The sequence below is a fragment of the Eublepharis macularius genome, chromosome 1 (genome assembly GCF_028583425.1).
Source record: "Eublepharis macularius isolate TG4126 chromosome 1, MPM_Emac_v1.0, whole genome shotgun sequence".
NCBI classification, from domain to species: domain Eukaryota; kingdom Metazoa; phylum Chordata; class Lepidosauria; order Squamata; family Eublepharidae; genus Eublepharis; species Eublepharis macularius.
In genome coordinates this window covers 172,632,822-172,652,836 of record NC_072790.1, presented here as the reverse complement: position 1 = coordinate 172,652,836, position 20,015 = coordinate 172,632,822, and the positions used below count along the sequence as shown (strand labels likewise).

Below are 20,015 nucleotides of genomic sequence, written 5' to 3'. Positions count from 1 at the left end.
CCCGACCACGGGGCGACTTCCGCATAATCTGTCATTTCCCATGCTCATGTTCCATCTCCTGGCTGGGATCTGGCTTCCATGTTTCTGCCTGCTTTGGCAGTAGTTTTTAGTGCTTGAAGCACAGACAGAGGAGGGGCTTATGGCATAACTACATTCATAAGCCTTCTAATATTGTGGGGGCAACAGTAGTGCCACCACATACCTACATAGGTCCTTTTAAAAACTGTGTGTGTCCATCTCCAGGTTTAGACCGACAAAAAGCAAGCTTTCAGAATATGGATTCCGTCTGATCCGGCTTAGGCATTGGAAAATTGTCAAATGACAATTTTCAATTCATGGAGTTGATAGACTCACCCATCCATACTTCATGGATCATCAGTCATTACTGATAATATTAGTTACGCCTGGGAAGACCTATTCAAATCTCCATAGTTTGTCATACCCTGGAGACAGTTTGCTGGTTCATTGTGCCACTTTGGAGACAGTTCACCAGCTCTTTGTCTCGTCCCGGAGACAACAATCCTTTGTCCCACCCGGGAAGAACCATTAAGTCTTTGGTTGTTGTGGGTTTTCCGGGCTGTATTGCTGTGGTCTTGGCATTGTAGTTCCTGACGTTTCGCCAGCAGCTGTGGCTGGCATCTTCAGAGGTGTAGCACCAAAAGACAGAGATCTCTCAGTGTCACAGTGTGGAAAAGATGTAGGTCATTTGTATCTACTCAGGAGGGGTGGGGTTGAGCTGAGTCATCCTGTAAGAGTTTCCCAGGGTGTGGAATGCTAATGGCGGGAGGCTTCACTGTATCCTGAGGAGGTTCTTTTGCATATGGATTGGTACTTGATGTGCTAATCTTCTCTGCAGGGCTATTGTCGGGGATAGAATGTTTTGTTAGCCTGGTGTTTTTCAGAACTGGAAACCATGCTCTGTTCATTCTTAAGGTTTCTTCTTTCCTGTTGAAGTTTTGCTTATGCTTGTGAATTTCAATGGCTTCCCTGTGCAGTCTGACAAAGTAGTTGGAAGTGTTGTCCAGTATTTTGGTGTCCTGGAATAAGATACTGTGCCCTGTTTGAGTTAGGCTATGTTCAGCCACTGCTGATTTTTCAGGTTGTCCAAGTCTGCAGTGTCTTTCATGTTCTTTTATTCTTGTCTGGATGCTACGCTTTGTGGTCCCGATGTAAACTTGTCCACAGCTGCAGGGTATACGGTATACTCCTGCAGAGGAGTATACCGAAACGTCAGGAACTACAATGCCAAGACCACGGCAATACAGCCCGGAAAACCCACAACAACCATCGTTCTCCGGCCGTGAAAGCCTTCGACAATACATTAAGTCTTTGCTTCTGAGGCAGAAGATGTAATCCTGCCCCTGGGTAGGATCTACAGTATAATTGGACTGCCCCTTCACCATAGCTGTGTGCATGATCTTGGATCCAGCATCCACCCTCAAACCTCTGTTCGAGCTCGTCTGCCTCAACGTACAAGTCACTCAGTGGTCTCTGTCCCGGACACCCTCTTCCAACTCTGTTCAACTTTCACCACTGCTTTCTAGTCAGCTCTGAATGTGTGCTGCATGTGTTTTGTGTGCTGTTGATCTTTGTTATTTTCAATAAAAAATCTCTTTTTGGTTGAAACTGTTTGGTCATTGAAAGAGTTCTCTAGCCAGGACAGTTCTCATATACATTGGTGAAAACCCCTAAGTTACCCCCTCTCGCTGCCCTCCTTGCATGCTAATTCCCCCAACTCACAAGGAGACCTTCCCATTGGGTAACACTACATTAGCAAGCAGCTGAATTCCTCTTCTGGAATCAAGCTACACCTGAACCCCAATCTACAGGTAAGCCTATGACCACCCCCCCCCCTACTTCCAATGTGCCTGGCCTGGCTCCAAGGGATCCAGAGGTGGACAAGTGAAGCCTAGTTAAATGTCATGAATGCATAGCCTATTTAACTATAGAATTTGACTAGAACCTGAACTCTTCTTAATTCCCATACAACCCTATTAAAGGAGGAAAAAACTCTCTTTGGTTTCTAAAAGTTACCAATTAACTTTTGCTTTACAATATTGTATCAGAACCCGTTCTACAACACCCCGACGACAGTCGCCCGTTCATAGTACAGGTCGATGCCAGCGACACGGCAATTGGGGGTGTACTGCTGCAGCGGAGGGCGGATACGCAGCCTCGGGCCACAGCTCTCCCGCTGCTGTCACTGCCTACCCCGACACAGTGGGGTGCGAGACCAAGGGAAACGAGGGATAGGAGGGCCAGCGCGATGTTCACGCATTTACAGCTGGATAGTCGGCGTAGCCTGGAATCCATCTCCGAGCAAACCGGTGATCAACCTTGGCTATATTGGAATAGGTCGACCGAACAATCGGAGTGGGACACGTCCCGCCGTGGCACCCTGAGTTGGGATTATGCGGAAGTCGCCCCGTGGTCGGGGCAACAAGAAGTAAGTGAGCACCAGTGGGTGCAACTGCAGAGCAGAACGATAGCCATTGACTCAGGGATTTCGGCAATCACCGGCCTGACAAAAGGAGTTTTAGCCACGAGGTCCCAAGAGGAGCGAGGAGACGAGACACCCTTGCCTTGGCAGCAAACGCTCACCACGGGATCGCGGACTGAAACTAGGCAAACCTCGCAGACTGCCGGAGCTGCTGAGGGAGAAGAAACTATGGATAGAGTGCAGCTTTTGGAAAACAGACTCATAAATATGGAAGAAAGTTTGGCTAGTGCCGTCCACCTGCTGTCAGTGCTAGTGGCGGGGGACAGCGGTCGTGATCGGCCCGCTGGATTACCAGACATCAGTCAGAGTTTGGCCAACCTTCAAACGCTCCTACCTCGGCCGGGGGGTCCTGTTCAACCCTGGCCGCAGCAGCCACCAGAGACGGGAGATGATGACTCGGTTACCGGAGAAGGACCCGGCCCAGATAACCCGTGTCCAGATGATGCCCATCCTGACCAACCGGTCAGACCAGGTGACGATGGGACCAGTGGAGGGGGTGATGGGCCGCAGCCGGGAGATCCCTGTCCCACCACTCCTACCAACGGCGGGGGAGAACCGCTACAGCCGGCGGCCCCGCTTCTCCCTCCAACCACGACGCAAGCGGACCAGCCGGTAGCCCCTCCACCTACAACGCAAGCGAACCAACCGCCAAGCATACCAGGGACGGGACCAACGCCAGGGCCTCGAGGGGATACGGTACCCCAAGCCGAGCCCCTCCTCGGGAAACGAAATGGATCTGTCGTGAAAGGACCCAAACGGCAGATCAAACCTCAGTCAGTTCCGGTTCCGAACCGACGGTATGGGTCCATACTCTTCATACCAGTGACTTTAGTGAATGCTGACAGAAAGATGCACGTCCGGGTACAAGCCCTCATTGATTCGGGCTGCTCTAGAGACATTGTTGCACCAGCCTTGGTAAACGGACTAGTACTCCCTGTCAAAGAATTAGACATACCGGTCATTTTCGAGCAAATGGATGGCACTAACATGAATCCAGTGACTACAGAAACCATGCCAATCATCACAGGCATGGGACAACATTGGGAAAAAAGATCTTTCGTTATTAGTGCCACAGCAAAGTACCCCTTGATTCTGGGGAGCCGGTGGTTATGCGATCATAACCCCTACATCAACTGGGCAGAGGGAAGCATCACATTTACCCATGAGTCATGCAAAAGTCATCGGTGGGATCAAAATTGGGGAAAAGATCCGACCACAACCGAACCGGCTCTCCTCTCCCAGGAAGAAATCAACCTAATACCCAAACAATACAGGGCGTACACCCAAGCCTTCACAGAAGAAGAAGCCAACTCGTTACCTCCTCACAGGAGGACAGACTGTGCTGTGGAAATTTTACCTGGCGCCTCGCTGCCCAAAGGCCGCCTATACCCTATGAGTCCCAACGAAAGAGAGGAGCTCCGCAAATTCATCGACCTCAACCTTCAAAGAGGATTTATTCGGCCAGCTAACAGTCCCCATGCAGCGCCAGTACTTTTTGTAAAAAAGAAGGATGGGGGCTTGAGATTATGCACGGACTTTCGAGGTCTTAATGCGGTCTCTTCCAGCAATGCCTACCCTATTCCGCTCATAAGAGATCTACTCAACGTCGTGGCTCAAGGTAAGATCTTTACGAAATTAGATTTGAAAGATGCTTACTTTCACGTTCGTATTCGAGAGGGGGATGAATGGAAAACAGCCTTCAACACATCACTCGGCCAATATGAATACTTAGTTATGCCTTTTGGCCTGGCCGGAGCCCCCTCAGTTTTCATGTCCATGATTAATGAGGTTCTGCATGAATTCCTCTATAAAGGTGTAGTGGTGTATCTGGATGATGTGTTAATTTATTCAGAAACTGAAGAGGAACACGTAGAACTGGTAAAGAGAGTCTTAACCACCCTCATGAATAACCAGTTACCTATTAAACTCTCTAAATGTGAATTTCACAAAACGGAACTCACTTACTTGGGCTATTGTATTTCTAAGGAGGGTTTGAAAATGGATCCAAGTAAAATACAAGCAGTACTAAATTGGCAAACCCCCACAACCCACAAAGAATTACAATCCTTCTTGGGCTTTGCCAACTTCTATAGAGAGTTCATTGCAAATTTCGCCCAAATCACACTCCCCCTAACTGAACTGTTGAAAACCAAAGATAAGGGGGACCAAGCCAAAAAACCAAGTGCAAAACTGGCTTGGACGGCGGAATGCCAAACGGCGTTCGATCGCCTTAAAGGCCAAAGACGCTCCTCCACTCCTGCTCGAGGGAGCCGGGGGGCTGGCTACGCTATCCGTGGAGCGAGAGATGCTAGATAACGTTCTTACTCCAGACTACCTCCTGCAATTAGACAACAGTCCATTGTTTCCAAAAGGTTTTTACTGAAGAATTAGTTCATTATAGTCCACGAGCCTGAATACAAAATCCAGGATGGTACATATGCATTGTTACCAATGACAGGCAAAGCATGAGGTACAGAGTAACAGATCACAGCAGGCCCAACCTCCCCCCACAGTTCTCAAAACAACCCCTTTGAAGTCAGAAGAGCGAGAAGCTCCCAAGGCCGGTTCTTGGTGGAACGTCGGTAGCCAAAACAATCCTTTTCTGTGAGATAGCTGCCTGGGAACCTTGGCACCTGGAAGAGAGCACTTACACACTGAAAAGATTAAAATGGAGTCGGTTAAGCATAGGCATACAAGAAAGCAGTCTGAACCTGACATATTGTACAACTAGCCTATCTTAAAAACACTTTTTAAAAGTTCTCACTTCACAACCTTCTCAGGATACCCTAAAAGTACACTCAAACACCACTATGTAATTTAAGCTAAACTGAACCAAGCACCCCAGCAGCCCCCTCCCCCCACACCAAAGAACAACATCCCTGAATCAACAACAATTGAACACCAAACCAAACTTACGCCAACAGAAAACAGAACCCAGCAAAAAACACCATAAAGAAACAGCACCCCAAACCCCAAGAACAGGGCAAAACAGCCTTCTATAACATGCTTACCCACTCACTCCCCCACTGTGAGGTAGATTTTCCCTCCAAAACTGAGAGGTTGTTTGGTGGGGCTAGGACGCCTCTGGTGGCATGTATCTGGGTGTAACTTAGAACTCTTTTTATCCCACCTTTGTATATCTATCTGGCATATATCCCAGACCAAATTAAGTAGGAGAAAAGCAGAATCCCATGTCTTGTTTAAAATAAAATGTCACTAGAGGCTAAGTAAAGTTCGAAAAGATGACAGTATGTTTATTCAACAGGCAGGGTTGGTATGTAGGTAGGCAGGGAAAGGAAAGCTGAGGTAAATTTTGTTTGTTGAACAGAATACTTCACAAGCATTAGACACAATAGACTTCTTAGAGCTTAGTTTCAGTTTTTAAAGATCTTAGAAGTGAGCGGTCGGTAGTTTCAGACTTAAAATACTTAAGCAAAGTTCTGTCATAAATTTCACTTCACAGCCTAGGTTTTCTAACTTCAGCAGAGAACTCTCTTCCTTTTACTCCAGATTCAGGGTACTCAACACAACCAAAACTCCCTTTCCAGATAACTGGGCAGGAATTATTCTTCTCCTAAAGACATAACACTGATCTCTTGGTTGAAGAAGAGTCTTCTTACCACACACATCCTCTGCCAACCACAGACTCCCAGTTTTATCTCGTCTGAATAAAATTATTGCTAGCTTTCCCACTTTAGTTCATCAGCTAAAAGCTTTTCATCAAGCTTAAGCTTTCCCAGATAGGGCAAACTTTTCCTTCTTTTCCTCACACAAAGGAATCTCAGTCTGACCCTCCCTGATTAGTTTCCAAGTATCAATTCCCTCCTGACAATCCTGTTAGCTCCCATTTGTTACCTTCTTGCTAGCCAACCACACAGAGAGGAGAGCAGCGTGTTAACCATCCTCTCTTCAGGCAGTTTTTTAAAACACGTTTAACCTTCCACTCTCTAGTTTCTGCACCTACTAAACCTTTCATACCCTCCCAAAGAACAATCAGCAAAAACAAGTGAATTTAATAAAATTAACTGGAACTATAACAACAAATCACCCAAAACAGGATAAAATAAAAAGGCACCACCCCCAAGAACAGGCAGCAAAATGAACAGTAACCAACTTCAATCCAAAGACCACCCACACATACACAAAAGCCCAACTAAAACAGCCCCCACATGGCAAAAAAATTTTTTCGGGGAGAGCAAACAAAATTTTTCCCTTCCTCCCCAACCCTAACCCTCCCAGACACCAGACCAACCCCCTGCTCCCAAAGATAGAAAAACCCAGTGACTCTACTGTTATGTACTGGCTTAGCTTCTGTCTGAGCTAAGGCTTCTGAAGTCCTCATTGCTATTGGCTGTTTTCCTGCTGGCTGCACCCAATCTGTGCTGTGCAATAAAGTCCAATCACAGCACTGTAAATAAGTTACTTTGTATCTAGTTAATGGAAACTAAGGATTCTATCTTCATGTGCCTATTGGTTGTTGGTTGACATAAGGGCATGGTTTGTGTGTATATTTTTGGCTCATGTTGAGCTTGTTTTGTCTGTCTACTTCCAGTTCTCAGTAGGGGTGTGCAATTCAGTTATCAGATAACCGAAAAAATACTGAAACAAACCTGTTTCGGTTTGTTTCGGTATTACTGAAACATTTCCTGATACCGAAACAGCGATTACCGAAACGTTTCAGTATGTTTCGGTAATCGTTTCGGTAAACCGAGAATCGCCATTTTGCTAGCCATTTGTATTTGCAAGTGGCTAGCAAAATCCTGCAGGAAGCTACAGCTTCCTGCAGGCTCTTTGAAGAGGGGAGGGGGGAGAAGGAGTGAGTGACTCACTACCTCCTCTTCACCCCTCACCCCTCTTGCTAGGAAAGGAGGGAATCCTTGCTTTGCAAGGTGCTTGCTTGCTAGCATTGCACTTTGCATTTGCAATGCAATGCAAAGCAAGCAGCAAAAGATTCCTGCCAAAATTCCCAAGTAGGGGAGGGGGGAGCAGGAAGGAGTGATAGAGTAGGACTCCAAGGGGGGATGTGGGGGGTAAGGTAAGGGAGGGGGCACTTACGAGTGTCCAATCCCACTGCTGCATCCTTCTTCCAGCCAATAGATTCAAATCTTTGGCAGAAGCTGCAGCAGGGGATTTAAATTAGAGGCTGGACCTGGACAGCCTCTGTTGCTGCTGAGGAGAGAGTGAGAGAGACTGCTTCTTTGCTGCCTTGGACTTCTGGACTGCACCGGGTGGACTTCTGCCTGTGGAGGATCAACTCAGGGGGCTGGACATTCATCAGGAGAGGACTGGTAGGATATATTCTTTTTTTTTAGGGGAGAGATGGGAGGAAGGGAAGGCACAGAGTTTGTTTAAATTGATGCTGGGCCAATTTGCTGGCCTCTGTTAAAAAATGTTTCACTGTGACACTGGCTTTGCATTGCAGGGTGGGCCTTGGTTTTCTTATGGCTTGGATTATTGTTTTAGGTTGAGACAGAGGATTATTTTTACTGGGGTGGTGGTGGTTCACCACTGCTTGCTTGCATGTTTCCTGCCTTTTCACTCTCTGGCCTGGCTCTGCACTGTGGCTGTGGCCTGTGGGCCTGCACTGCAGGGTGGGCCTTGGTTTTCTTATGGCTTGGATTACTGTTTCAGGTTGAGACAGAGGATTATTTTTACTGGGGTGGTGGTGGTTCACCACTGCTTGCTTGCATGTTTCCTGCCTTTTCACTCTCTGGCCTGGCTCTGCACTGTGGCTGTGGCCTGTGGGTCTGCACTGCAGGGTGGGCCTTGATTTTCTTATGGCTTGGATTACTGTTTCAGGTTGAGACAGAGGATTATTTTTACTGGGGGCGGGGGTTTCACCACTGTTTGCTTGCATGTTTCCTACCTTTTAACTCTCTGGCCTGGCTCTGCACTGTGGATGTGGCCTGTGGGCCTGGCCAGGCCGGAACCAGGCCTGGCTCTGCACTGCGGGGTAGGCGTTGCCTTTCTCATGGCTTGGATCATTGTTCCCTGGGTCATCTTTTAGGGCCAGCCATGGAACCAAGCTGGGAGCATGTTTACTGGGGCGGGGGGGGGGGGGGTGGCACCACTGCTTGCATGTCTCCTGCCTTTTAACTCTCTGACCTGGCTCTCCACTGTGGATGTGGGCCTGGCCAGGCCCAAAACAGACCTGGGCCTTGACTTTTGGGGGTTGTGCAGTTTATGAATCTCTGTTAACATCCCACCTTTCTGTTCCCAGCCTCGAGGAGGAGAGGACTTGCTGCACGCCTGTCTGCCTGAACATCGCTGGACTGCAGGACTGGTAAGTGAGTCTGTGGGTTTACATTTGGGTGGCATAGGGGTGGGGTTTTGCTTGCCTGGGAGGGGGGGAGGTACATTTTCAGAACACCGCATCCACACCCCACACAGACACACCACAGAAAAGTTTTTCCTGTTAAATAGTGTCTTAGGAAGGTAGGCCAGTTTGTAGGCGTTCAGTGGCTAATTGCCCTCAACTTAATCGATAGGGAACCAAGTGTAGCTTGTTTAAAACAGTAAATAGGGATCAGCAGGACAAACAGTAGTTAGAGTTAGGTTATATTTGATTTCTATTCATATATATATACATATTGGTATAGCTGTTAATAGGCTTCCCATTAGTGCCCCCATAACTAGGGTTCCACTGCCCATCTCTGGCACCCATGGTGGAGCCAGGCTGGCCTGGGCATACTAGTCTTATTAGTGTCTAAGGCTTTCATTTATTATTGGGGTTTAGGGCCAGCTCAATTCTGGAGGAATTCAGCTGTTTGGCAGGCTCAGGTCCCCCAACATAAATAGGGTTGTTTAAAAAGACATTAGATTGACCATCTCCAAGACAAGTTACAGAGTCACAAGAAGAACAGATTTAGAAGTAGGTAGATAGGTCTTGAAAACAAAGTTCACCTTTGTTTTCCCTCGATTATGGAATAGTCAGAGTAGCTTCTGCGAGGGGAAAGTATGGCAGAAAGGAAAGCAGAGAGGGGCCCCGGGGGGAAGGCCACAGAGAAATCTAGACGGGAGGAGGGGAGGGAGAGGGGGACTGCTGCGGAACCCCCCCCCCATCTGAGCGGAGGAGGCCCTCCCTTGCGCTGCTGCCGTTCACCAGCCTGGCTTCTGGTGACAGGAAGAGGGCTCGCAGGGCTCTCTTTCCTGAGGCAGCTGCTGGAGGGCCATCCCCAACCCAGGTGTCTCAGGCAGGGGCTGGCACTGGGTAGGGGCCTGCTGCTGAGGCTCCGCCTCCTCCAGTGGTTGCGAGCCAGCTGCTGGAGGAGGGGCAGCATGTGGTGTCTCCTGGGATGGACGTGGGGCATGTGACTTTTCCATCCCTCACGATCACCCCAGGAACCCGGAGGATATTGGAGGAACTGCCCGTGAGACCCCCTGTGGGGCGGTCCACCCCAGTTTCCTCTGAGGCCAGCAGCAGGCCTCTCGTGGCTGTGCAGGAGGAGAGGTACAGGAGGAAGAGGAAGAGACTGTGGTGGAAGAGCCCACATCTCTGCCCCTTCAGCCTCATCCATCCCCAACTGCCCGGCCGAGAGTGGGACATGGTGTGTCCGGCCAGAGCACCTCACAGGAGGTGTCTCAGGGTGGGCCTGTGAGAGCTTCTTCTGTGAAGCATGGGCAACCCTTCAGCTCCGAACTCTGGAATCACTTCCAGAGAACGGAGGACCCCCGAGTTGCCCAGTGCCTACATTGTAGGCAGCGCATCAGCCGTGGCAGAGATGTGAACCATCTCTCCACGTCTGGGATGAGGACCCACATGAAGAGGCACCACCAGGCGGTGCTTCTTCGGGGGGAGAGTTCAAGTGGCACCACTCGGCTGCCAGCTAGCCAGAAGGAGGCAGGCTCCTCTGGTGCTCTCCCCCCAAAGGTTCCTGTAGGACAGGGACGCCAAGCCTCTCTGCCGGAGATGCTTGGTAAGCAGGGCCCTAGTGTGCCCAGAGAGGGGATCCAGAGGGCGAGCCAGCGCCTCACGTGCCACATCGTCAATATGGTAGCTGTGGATGGAAGACCATTCTCCATAGTTGAAGACTTCGGTTTCTCAGGGCTGCTCCGCGATTTCTTTCCCTGGTACACCGTCCCTGCTCGCACAACGTTGAGCAGATCGGTGGTGCCCTCGTTTTACAGGGCTGCCAGGGACCATGTGAAGGCACAGCTGTCCCGGGTTGCCGGGAGAACTGTGCACTTCACATCCGACATCTGGACCTGCCCAAGTGTGCAGCAAGCATACCTGTCGCTTACTGCTCACTGGTGGGAAACCGAGGAGGTTCTGGGTGGGGGGTGGTGTCTGCAGCTAGCCAGGGACAGATGGGAGACCGCCAGGCTGGCTACCGCAAGGCCTTGCTTCATGCCAAGGTTCTCGATGTGTTGTACACGGCAGAGAACATCACTGCCACCCTAAGGAGACAGTTGGATGAGTGGATAGGCCAGGGACCTGCCACCGTGGGATGCATGGTGACGGACGGTGGCAGCAACATGAGGGCAGCAGTGCAACTAGTGAGCCAAGAGCACATTTACTGTGTGGCCCACAAGCTACACCTAGTTGTGAAAGATGCGCTTGGCGCGGGCTCCTCAAAGGAACCCCGTGATCCCTGGACTCGTGACTTCCAGTTACTGCTCCAGAAATGTCGGAGGCTCACGATTCACTTCTCGCGCAGCGTGACAGCCACTCACGAACTGCGCCTGAAGCAGGTCAGGACAGGCGTGCTGGAGCATGTACTGTTCGCTGACATCAGCACTCACTGGAACTCCACCTGTGCCATGCTTGAGTGCTTGGTGGAGCAGCAGGCCGCACTCCACATGTGGCTCTCCGAGAGCGGCGGTGCGAGTCAGGTGGGTGAGTTCAGCCGTGAAGATTGGCTCACCATCACCCAGACAGTGGAGGTCCTGAAGCCCTTCAAGGACTTCACTGTGGCGGTCTCGTCAGACATGGCAACCCTGGGTCTGGTCATTCCCCTGGTACACATGCTCTGGAGGAATCTGGCCACCTTTTCAGACCCAGACGCACCTCGTGCTGACATCGTTCCAGCAGTGCGCGCGCTGGTGAAAAGGCTGCAGCATGGCATAGCTGCCAGGCTAACCCCTCTCACACAGAACATGTCGTACATGTCGGCGACCATGTGCGACCCGTGCATTAAGGGCACTTTCGCCGAGCGGGACGGGAACCTCACCCAAGCCAAAGACGGCCTCTGCACTTGGGTGAGGCGCAGGCAGGCCACGAGGGGACACCTGTCGACAGAGGGGATGGGAGAGGGGCCCTGCCGTGCGGGTCCCTCTCACACCCCATCTGAGCAGGCTCCTCCCGCGGCCCCCACTGGAGTGCCGATGGAGATGGAGATGCTCCAGTGGGCCCTCAGCCCCTCCGGGATCGTGAGGCATGTGAGAGAGGATTCGGCGGAGGCAATGGTCAGGGACTACCTCGCGGAGCCCTGTGAGTCGCTCTCCACCGATCTGCTCAGCTACTGGGCCAAGAAGGAGTCGGTCTGGCCGGACCTCTCCCTCAAGGCGCAGTGGCTGCTCTCACGCCCTCCGATGAGCGTGGAGAGCGAGCGCGTGTTTTCTCATGCAGGCGACATTGTCAGCCCACATCGCTCTCGCCTTCTCCCATGGAGAGTTGAACAGTTGACCTTCCTGAAGGTCAACTCTCACCTCTTCGATTTCTCAGGACTGGACTTCCAGAGTGACTGAGGTGAGCCCACCTTGTGGCCTGCATCCTCTGCGAATCCAGTCCTTTGGAATCGCGCTCTCCCCTGCATAAAACTCTTAGAGGAAGTTAAAACCGGCCAGCAGAAGGAGGGTGGTTAGGAACCAGTGGCAAAGGGAATCCACCCTGCAATTTGAACCCCCCCAAGGGAATTTAAAACATCTCCCAATACTGTGACATACCCTGTGGTACCAAATTTATTCTGAAATATAATGACATGCCCCAGAAATGTTGATTGCTGCTGGAGGGAGAAATAGGTTAGATAGGGACTGCTTAGGTAGGGATGCTGATGTTCAGTGTTAAAATGTTAAATGGTTTTTGAATGTTTTAAATGTTTTTTCAAAGTTGAAATGTTAAAAAAAACAAAAAAACAAAAAAAAGTTGAAATGTTAATGTTGGGTGTGCTTGGTGGGGTTGGGGGACAGTTGGAGGAGAGTTGGGGATGGGCACCAGCTGATGATGATGTCTCACAGATGTTTCCAGGTAGATGCTGAAGCTGGTGGAGGGGGGGACCTCTGCAACAGTGCTCCGGAAATGCCACTGTGTGCCCGGTCCAGCTTTGTGTGGCTGAACTGAAAGCATAGCTGTAGGAAATGACAATGGTTCTGCTGGACCTTGTTGCAATGGTTTCCCCCTATTGAGTTTGGTTTGGGAGGGATGGGAGATGGCCTCGTGGGCCAAGAAATAAAGAGATTTTGAAAAAAAAAAGGGTATGTGTGGTTTTTGTTATTCTGTCCTTGTTTTCTGAAATGGAGGATGTGTTATCTAGAGGGGTTAAGCAAATAAGTTGTTTTTTTCAGGAATTGTGTTGTGCTTACTTGATGTGAAGTGAGTTGTGTTATTTTTTGGCTAGGATAATGCTGGCATGCCCTTTGGTGTACCCTACTACTGTGTAACCTAAATCTGTTCAAGAAATAAAGTGTTTTTGACAGGAATTGTGTTTTTGGTGATTCTCTGATCTGAAGTGAGTTGTGTTACTTTTGTGTGGTGAACTGCTTAAGTGCCCTATTGTGCCCTACTGCTGTGTAAATTAAAGCTGTTCAAGAAATAAAGTGTTTTTGAAAGGTCTTGTGTTTTTGGTGATTCTCTGATTTGAAGTTAGTTGTGTTAATTTTGTCTAGTGGACTGCTTTTTTCATGCCCTGTTGTGCCCTCCTACTGTGTAACCTAAAGCTGTTCAAAAAATTATGTGTTTACAAAAGTTTTTTTTTGAGATTCTTTGATGTGAAGTGAATTGTGTTATTCTTTTGTGTGGGGGACTGCTAGTGTGATGTGCCATGATGCTTTGCCCAATTGTACTTTGAAAGTGAGAAAATAAGTTTTTTAAAACTTGATTCAGTGTGTGTTCGTGGTTCATTCTTTGTTGTGAGGTTGGTTCCCATCATAGAGAACAATGGGGCAGGCTGGCCAGCCATCTCTGTAGGTGGTGGGGGTATCAGGGGGAGGGTATCTGTGTATCAGGTGCTCTTTCACAGGGACAAGCTGGCACTCAGGAGTGTGTCCACCATTGTGGCACCCCTGGGCTGTGCAGAATTGCCCTGGGAAAGAGAGTTTAAAAGTTCCCAGCATAGGGAACAATGGGGGATGGCTGGCCAGCCTGCTCCTGGGGTTCTTGCGGGTGTGGGGCTGCTGGGGGTGGATTTGGGTCTGTGAGGGGCTGCTGGGGGGATTTGGGTCTGTGTTTGGCTGCTGGGGGGGATTTGGGTCTGTGTGGGGCTGTAGGGGGTGGATTTTGGGGTCTGAGAGCACCTACTTGGGGAGGCCATAAAATGGCCCCCCAAAGTGGGAGCAGGCTGAGCCTTGGTGGAGGGTGGGAGGACACGTGGGAGAAGGGCCCCTGAGGGTTGGGGGTATTTTGCATGCAAAATGCCACCCCTAGCAAGACAAGCCTCTCCTTTCTTTCCCCATAGGAAAAAAGGAAGAAAAGGAGGGGTGTTGAAGTGCAACTACTTGGGGAGGCCATAAAATGGCCCCCCAAAGTGGGAGCAGGCTGAGCCTTGGTGGAGGGTGGGAGGACAGGTGGGAGAAGGGCCCCTGAGGGTTGGGGGCATTTTGCATGCAAAATGCCACCCCAGGCCACCTAGCAAGATGAGGACTTGTTTTTCCCCATAGAGAACAATGGGAAGTGTAGGAGGATGGGGCATCTTGTTTGGGGGGGCATAACATGGCCCCCCAAAGTCCAATCGTTCTGAAACTTGGGGGGTAGTTAGAGAGGAGTTAGGCAAAGGTCCCCACCAAGTTTGGCGTGATTCGGTGGAAAAATGCCTCCCCCAGGCTTCAGGAAAGCCGGGAAAGGGTTTTCCCATTGAAATCAATAGCTGAAACAAGCCAAAATACCGAAACGATTACCGAATCGCAAATACCGAAAAGGCTTGCTGTTTTGGTATCCACGATTACCTAAATGGTTTGCTGTTTTGGTTATAAGCGAAACAGGAATACCGAATCTCTCTGGCCTTGCACACCCCTAGTTCTCAGTAACGTTCTTTCTATGAGCTGAAATCTCAGTACTTATTACCTATGATTCTCAAACCAGGCAGCAGCAGAAGTCCTCCAGGTGCAGGTCTCAGCAGGCAGAAGCAGGAAGGAATGCACTGGACAGCAGGATCCAGTCGCAGTCCACATTGAGTCCAAAATTGACCAGGCCAGGCCATACCATAGAGAGAGAGAGTCCACAGCCAGCAGTCTCAGATCTCTCCAGGCAGCCAGAGCACACAATATGTAGGCTGATCTGAGGCAAGCCTGCCTATTTAACTCCTTGCAGGGCAGTTTTAAAAAAAGCACTTTCCTTCTAGAAAATCCCATTGGTCAGAGAAGGAAAGCCACTGCAAGGACTGGCCACTCACTCCTCCCTCCCTTCCTCCTCCCTTCTCCTTTCTGCTTCATTCCCCTTCCTATCTGTGAAAAAAGGCAGGAAACAGTATTTCTTTGCTGTTCCTTAGCAAAGGAACAGCTCAGCTGCTATCACTGACGTTTACCAAATTAATTCAAATTAATTCGGTAAACTTGCATTTGGGAATACTGAATCTGATTCAGTATTCCCTTCTGAGTTCAGGAATACCAAATTTTATTGAATCAGGTAAAATTTGATGTTTTCAAAGAAATACCGAACCCATATCACACATCCCTAATCCTGACAATCGGATAATCTCTTTCCCATCATCCATGGAAGAAAGAAATAGGTTGCAATTTCCTTCTGTGCTACTAGGACATGCTCTTCTCCTTTAGTTGATAGACTTACTCAGCTACCCACCAACTTCTACAAAACGTGCCTAATAGCCTCACAATGTTAGTGGAACAAATAGCATTCAAACTATACATTTTAAGAAAGGTAAAAGGAATTGCTTTAATAGAGAAAAAATAAAAGGAAATTTAGGATCCCATATTTTCAAAGATTATTTTAGAAGTTTTATACAAAGCTGACAACCTCTGCTGTTATGGCACTTGTTCTGTCACTTTGACATCCAGATGCTTTATGGTGTTTCTTTTTGCTTGTGTACATAGATGCAGCAGAAACCAGAAACCTGTCATGTTGAAGACTGTAAGATTCTATAGCATAACCTCTTGTTATCTTGCTTTTCACAAAGTGGTTGGTTGACAATTTCATCCACTGAAACAGGCACATCTGCCCTGTACCACTGACAACTCCTTGGTGTCAATGGAATTGCTGCCTGTGTTTGCCTCACTGGGCTGCTCTGAAAAAATGGCCTGTGGTTACAGATTGGGAATTTGGTTTTAGTTTGTCTTGTCTGTAGGCCAGGGTGATCTTCTATAGGTAGAATGGAGAACAACAGAATGGAAATCCATTCTTTTTACAAATGTCTATTCTCTATTTTGAACAAAGAAGGAATAGACTTCTTCTTTAGTCTCAAAAGGTAAGTAATTAAGAATGTCTCCAAAGAATGGAGAAGAGATCAGACTGGATCGGGATGTCAAACCTACAGATCAGTTTTTTAGTCATAGATTGAGATGGGGTGTGACTAGGGATGAGCGCTTTGGGTTCTGGATTCAGGTTGTTGACCCAAATCGGGCCTGATCTGGAAAGATTTGGCATTTCTGAATCAACCTCAGCATTGCTCCACAAAGGTTGAGAAGGTATACATAGTTTGGAAATGCTGCAGGGATTTAAATTGGAGGCTTGCCTTTTAGCCAGCATCCATTTTGCGCTGACCTGGAGACACGAGACTGGTGCCTGCTTCCTGATAGCTTGCCTCTCTTTCTGTGGTCTGGGATGTGACTTGGTTGGTCTGCCTGGGACTTACTGCTGGACTTGCTGTGCTGACTTCTGGACCTGCACCTGGAGACTGGTAGGAGAGTCACTAGATTCATAGGGATTTTTTTTCTCTTTAGGGGGATGGGGCACCTTTTGGGGGGCCATAACATGCCCCCCCAAAGTCCAATCTTTCTGAAACTTGTGAGTTTTTGATAGGACAGAGAAGAATAAGTCCCCTGAAAAATTGGTGCATTTTGCTTGCAAAATATCATCCCCAGCCTCCTAGAAAGCCTCCTAGTTTTCCCCATAGGGAATAATGGAGATTGGAGGTGGATAGGGGCACCTTCTTTGCGGAGGCATAACATGGCCCCTCAAAGTCTAATATTTCTGATATTTGGGTGACCATGAGAGGAGAATTAGGAGAGGGTCCCCAGCAACTTTGGTATTATTATATAATAAAATGCCCCCCAGGCCCCCAGATAGCTGGGAATGGTGTTTCCCATTGGAAACAATGGCTGAATCTTACCTAATTAATCCCAAAGCAGTTTAAATACCTGAAGCCAAAGAAGCAAGCCGCTTCAGGATTCAGGTTTTTCCAAATTTTTTTCCTGCTTCCGTAAACTCAAAGCGGGAAACCCAAATCTTTTTTCAGTGCACAGCCCTAGGTGTGACTGCAAATGCCATTGCTCTGGCTGAAAACTTTATGGTGTATACTAGACTGGCATCTGAACTTCCCAGTCTGGGTATATATTCTGTTACTTACCACTAGAAAGTCCTTAATGATCTTTCTGACTCATGAGTGATGTTTCTGCAATCAGACATGTCATGGCTAAAGCTGTGAATGCCAAGGCTGTGGCATGATGGGCTGTAGGTAGAGCTAGCTCACTCTTTTGGACCATGGAGTTCATCAAAGAGCCTTTACCATCTTCTCTGTCTTTCAGAACTGCACCTGAAAATGAGCCCAGCACTACAGAAGCAGCAGCGAATGGAATCTGAATCAATTCAGTTGTTCCATTGAGGAAAGAATATATTGGCCGTTTCCACACAGCTTACCTTCCCTTGGAATGACCTGGAACATCGCGCAAAAAACACGGAAAATCGCGCTTTCTCACGCAAGAAAATGCAATCTTCCACGGTTTTTGCACCACATTCCGGGTCGTTCCGAAGGAAGGTAAGCCGTGTGGTAATGGCCATTATCTTAGCTTGGCCAGCATGGAATCTGTACAGAAAATGGAATGTCCACTTCCATTTAACCTCTTCCACAAAGAACTCAGTTCTTCTGTATTTATCAGGCAGTTCTAAAACTTTCATTGTTATAATAATGAGACATACTTGGTTGTTCTTGCAAGGGTAATTCCTCATCTGAGACCCCCTCCTCCCAGTCAAATAAGATCCAAATCCTCAGATTCAATGAGAAAATCCCTCTTCCCTACTTTAAGCATAGCTGACCTAAGAAAACCCAGCTTGGCTGAATGAGACCCTTTCCCAGACCCCTTGGTTGGCCAGCTCCTCCAAGAAGACAGTTGGGAAACTTGTGCCTGTTTAATCTAGCAAGTCCACAGCAGTGGGAGACTCTTATTCAGAACATTGGAAGGACAGAGGGGATAGAGAACTAGAAAGAAGTTGTTAGCAGCTGTGAGAATCCCAAAGCAAAATCTAGAGACAGAATGAACACAACCCACATAATACCTCCTATTAGGATGAACCAAACGGCACATAGCAGGATACTGGAGCAGGTATTCCATTTCCTCACCATCATGTCCTGAGGAATTTTCCTTTCTCTTTTAAAACATGTAAAATAATGATAACATCCAGCCTGATGAAGAGTTCAAAAGTTCATACAATGTTATGTATTATTTGGTTGGTCCTAAAAAAAAGTGTTCTGGTTTTATAGAGATTTGGAGAATTGTGCTTTCTGCCCCTGGATTCCTCTGCTAGATCCTTATTGGTAATCTCCCTCATTACATATTGTACTCCTTGAGAGACACAAACAGAATAATCTCCCCCCCTGGGGGTTAAATAGCTAGAAGTATTGGTTTCCCTTCAATTTACTGCAGAACAGGATAAAAAACAGCAGTAGCCAATTGTTCCACCCAGGTGAAAGCTGCTGGGCTGAAGTTGTGGCACACACACACCTTTAGCATCTTCTAATTCCAATCTGAAAGAATCGTGAATCATAGTCTCCAGCTCCCATCTAGAGCATCACCACTCCAAAAAGATTGGCTGTATGATTTTGTAGGCACTTTTGCTCTATGGCAGAAATGATCTATCAATTTCTCTTCCACTGAAGCTGCAGCATCACCTTGCCTGTAAAACTGTATCTTATTTATTTATGTTACTTATATTCCCACCTTTCTCATTGAGGTTCAAAGTGGAACATTCAATAAACAATACAATTTAGATTTGAAAACAATAAGAAATCCAATAGAGAGCTGAAACAAAATATAAGCAAATTGACATGACATATTAAACAACGTGGAGAAACTATCCAAGAGCATAATTACAGCAAAAAACAGTACACAATAGTATAGCTAACAGTCCCTATCACTTTACCAGAACATCTCTCATCATGGAGATTAGCAATGGGCTGGCACTGTGAAATGTGAAAAAATTCCAAGAAGGCACAAAGAAGGAAACAGAAAACTAGAAAAAGTGTTGAGAAAAACATAGACACATGAAATAAAGAAAAAGATTGCAATCAGAGATATCTCTGGAAGAACTCAAGTGGAGCTTTCTCAGCTCTGTTCGGTCACTGGGGAGGCAGAAAAAGTATTGAAGGAGGATGATATTCCCTAGTGATGGAGTTAGAAATTACAACCTACTTCTTGCCTCCAGGGATACACACATGGACCTGCCTGTTCTGACATTATGATTCTCAACAATGATTCTTGCCCTTCACATATATAAAGCTGCCTTCAACTGGATCAGACCATCAGTCCTGCAAGGTCAGTACTGTCTACTCAGGCTGGCAGCGGTTCTCCCAGGTCTCAGGTAGAGATCTTTCACATCATATGATGGAAAAGCCCCCCTGACCCATGAGCACTGTCCTCTTCTTGCTTTCTGGGGTTCCTCAGTGGTAGTCCACGTCTTTGCCTGGCATGGGCCACTGACATGGTGCCCCCAGCACCACCATTAAAGGGACTCTTGCTTCTTCTCTCCTGCACTCGCTGCCACCACTTGGCCTGGGTGGGAATTGCCTGTGGAGAGAGTCAAGGGACTCTTCCAACTCCCCTGCCTTGTGCCCAGTCTCCTGCTACCCAGCACCTGGTTACCACAGGGACTGTTTACTGTACTTGTGCACTGCTGGAGGATCAGCCAATTGCCAACAGGCCACTTCCTTTCCGTGTCACCTATTTTAGGTAACGTGGTCATGCAGTGGGAGTCTATGTGGTAAACAGAACAGCTACCAGCATTTAAGAATTTTAAAAAGCATTTATTAAAGATCAGAAAAAACTGTTCACACACAATTTTTAAACATAGCACTAAAGCAAGCAAAGGAACTCAAAAAGAAATGCATAAAAATGAAATTCCTCTTCCCTTCCCTTTGTACATGCCTAACTTAGATCTTCTGTTTAGGCAGGCTCTCTGTCTTAGAAAGTTCCA

The 20,015-nt window shown here is 48.0% G+C and overlaps 1 protein-coding gene across 1 annotated transcript in view; it reads left to right on the top strand.

Annotated features, from left to right (window-relative positions):
- Positions 1-2,888: 2,888 nt before the first annotated feature.
- The window catches only part of KCNK17 (potassium two pore domain channel subfamily K member 17), a 61,737-nt gene continuing 44,610 nt past the window's right edge, over positions 2,889-20,015 (top strand). The window contains exon 1 of the mRNA XM_054972302.1: positions 2,889-2,972. Within this exon, the coding sequence (XP_054828277.1) occupies positions 2,889-2,972 (84 nt within the window). The remainder of the gene's footprint in view (positions 2,973-20,015) is intronic.